This window comes from Leptodactylus fuscus, chromosome 8 (genome assembly GCF_031893055.1).
Source record: "Leptodactylus fuscus isolate aLepFus1 chromosome 8, aLepFus1.hap2, whole genome shotgun sequence".
In the NCBI taxonomy this organism is placed as follows: domain Eukaryota; kingdom Metazoa; phylum Chordata; class Amphibia; order Anura; family Leptodactylidae; genus Leptodactylus; species Leptodactylus fuscus.
The window spans coordinates 59,910,341-59,913,255 of NC_134272.1; the positions used below are offsets into that span (position 1 = coordinate 59,910,341).

The 2,915-nt window shown below is 37.8% G+C and overlaps 1 protein-coding gene across 1 annotated transcript; it reads right to left on the reverse strand.

The window, feature by feature from the left end:
• Positions 1-1,144: 1,144 nt before the first annotated feature.
• On the reverse strand, positions 1,145-2,582 carry LOC142217666 (hemoglobin subunit alpha-3-like). Its single transcript, XM_075285999.1, has 3 exons — positions 2,465-2,582; positions 1,851-2,055; positions 1,145-1,501 (listed from the first exon to the last, which is right to left on the reverse strand). The coding sequence occupies exons 1-3, from the start codon at positions 2,557-2,559 to the stop codon at positions 1,373-1,375; spliced, it is 429 nt and encodes a 142-aa protein (XP_075142100.1). The 5' UTR covers positions 2,560-2,582; the 3' UTR covers positions 1,145-1,372.
• Between the last annotated feature and the right edge of the window lie 333 nt (positions 2,583-2,915).

A 2,915-nucleotide genomic window follows, 5' to 3' on the forward strand; every position in this document is an offset into this window, starting at 1 on the left:
TAAGACCTACTATAGAAAGCCTATACATATATGGTATCGCCATAATTGTACAGACACGCAGAATAAATTAAGGGTGCATTCACACTAAGTATATGCTGAGCTGTTTCTGAATGTAAAGCACGTTCAGAATGAGCGCGTACAAAGCAGATCCCATTCATTTTAATGGGAGCCGGCATACGCGCGTATCACATTGAAACCAATAGGGAAAAAAGCAGCCCATTCATTTCAATGGGGGGCGCTCGTATGCCGACTCCTATTGAAATGAATGGGATCTGCTTTGTACGCGCTCATTCTGAACGTGCTTTACGTTCAGAATCAGCTCAGCGTATACTTAGTGTGAATGCACCATAAGAATGTTATTTTTACCATAGAACGAACAGCATAGAATTAATAGTACAAAAATCATTGGCAAAATAGCTGTTTTTTCCCCAAGAGTTAAAAAAAATATAAATTATTAAATGATTTGTGTTATAAAAATTATGCTTTTAAAAAAAATTCAACTAATCCCGCAAACAACAAGCCCATAAATGGTGGCTCCTAGTATTGTTCACATGCTAGAAGCTGAACTGCTCACTTGCCATATGAGTCGTATCGGTCGGTCTATGGGGTAGGGCTTCAATACAAAACCCCCCACTATAAATTGTATGGCAAGTGAGCTGCGCAGTCCCTCACATGCAAACAGTATCAGGAGTCACACTGTTCTAGGGCAACAGATCCAGGGGGGTCCAGGGTGTTGGCCCCTAACAGATTTATAGTATAGGCCATTTAAATGGATTTAACTTTAAGGATTTAAGTTTCATTCACATGTCATTTGTAATGTTGTATAGATTTAATATAGGCCATTAATATTAGAAAGTGGACAACCCCTTTAAGGAATTAAGTTTCATTCACATGTCATTTGTAATGTTATATGTAATACATTACGTACATTACTTTCATTATTATATGATTTGCCTTGGGTTGAGCAGCAATGAATGCTTGACATTAGTGATGGGTTGTGTAGTACTGCGTATTGCCCCCCACTGAACCTGTGAATACCGTATGTGTGCATAATAATAATTTCATTGTATATTGGCAGTGCTTCAGATCTCACCAATATAAAAGAAAACCCAAAAAGAGAAAGAGATTTTATAAATGGATGACCTTTATTTAAGATTACACCAGATTTATTTTGATGGACAACCGACAGAAGTAGTAGCCAGCCAAAAACTGCTACGAAAACACAAGGTAAGAAAATGATATTACAGCCGGATTACAGTCTTTGGTTGGCTGTAGATTTGATGACAAACTTGTGTGCATAATTCCCTCTGAAATTCCCACAGGATGGTTTGCTGCAGGTACTGATGTAGTCTCCGATCCTAGGAGCAATTATTTATCTGTACTTGGAGGTCAGGACGGCGGAGACTTCAGAGATGAACTTGTCCCAAGCAGCCTGGGCATCAGGGGTGAAGTCGGCCTGGAAGTGAGCGGCCAACACAACCTGGATGGTGTGAGACAGCAGCTGCAAGAAGGAAGAGATCATATGGTCATTGTCACAGTACCATAGAGTCATACAAGTCATAAAATATTCAGTTATTACTATATAGACTATGGCTTCAAAAATAGCCAAATAATTCAAATGGATACATTGTATAGATATGTCATTATATTTTAAAGAAAGTGTATTATATAGTAAATCATAACATTATATAGGCTTAGACATATCTATAAGGTCAATATAATTCTGTATATGTAAATTTTAGTAGTATAGCATACTGCCTTGATTCCAATTTGTGGCCTACTAGCTAAGGGAGTCTTCCTATAATACAAATGAAAACGGTTGATATAGAAGAACATAATGTATCTCTTACATCGAAGTTTCCAGGGTCCACTCTCAGGTTGTATGCATGGAGGTCACTAAGGCTGGACAGGGTACCAGCAAGGTCATCCAGATGACTGGCTGCATTTCCCAGAGCGTTCAAGACTTTGCCACCATGGTTCAGGAGGTCAGCAGAGCCATGAGACAAGTCAAAGTGGGAAAAGTAGGTCTTGGTCTGGGGGAAGCTCAGGAAAAGTCTAGAATAAAAATAAAAGAAATATTATAAAAGTTTTCCTAATTTAGGGAAAGGTGCGGTACATTGGATATATTTTAATTTAGCACTTACTACAATTTAAGAGCTAGAATATAATACTATAAATACTATGAATTATAAAATATATGGTCAGATAAGGCAAGACTATCAACATTTAATGCAGAAAATTCAGGGGAAAATCTTAATTTTTGCATATTGAGTTAACTGAAGACAATGACATCATAACTAGTGTATATCTATCCAACATACCATGGGCATTGCTGTATATACTGTTTAATCTATGATAAAATCTATCTAAGATGTCAATAAATTACATCTTAATGTATATTTTAGCTTGCTATCAATACGCTAGGATATGGTTTGTTCAGTAGGCAAATAGAAATGCTTCTTACCTTTCCAAAGCCTCAGCACCCAGTTCGTTGGCTTGAGGAGCAATCTTAGCCCAAAGGGACTGGATAAGAGCGGCCTCGCTTGCAGTCAGAGTCATGGTGATGAGAGTAGACTTGGAAACTCAAAAGTCCATGTCAGACAGCAGTTTCTCTGGCTTTTTAAAGACCAAAAGGCCGATTCACGCAAAGTGGACGTCAATTCTATTGGCTAAAACCAAATCCCACCCTGTAGAGTTATCTACTCAGCAGCACGTGCAATATGAGCTGACATATCATAAAGCCTTATCTCAGGAGGTTGCGTACTAAGCACATATCTTCTTCTTATTGTACTTTTAGATCATCAGCAGAAACCTATACATGACATATTTTGATATCTATCAAAATTTAGAATGTAGAATGAGAACATACAGCTGTATATGCCAGCACATCGAATATCGAAATGTTGTACAATGGC

Bases quoted from the DNA above. Each gene is read 5' to 3' on its own strand.
- LOC142217666 (XM_075285999.1), bottom strand. From the start codon at position 2,559: ATGACTCTGACTGCAAGCGAGGCCGCTCTTATCCAGTCCCTTTGGGCT. The intron at 2,056-2,464 runs GTAAGAAGCATT...TTTTTATTCTAG, and splicing joins GGTGCTGAGGCTTTGGAAAG to ACTTTTCCTGAGCTTCCCCC. The intron at 1,502-1,850 runs GTAAGAGATACA...TCCTTCTTGCAG, and splicing joins TGGACCCTGGAAACTTCGAT to CTGCTGTCTCACACCATCCA.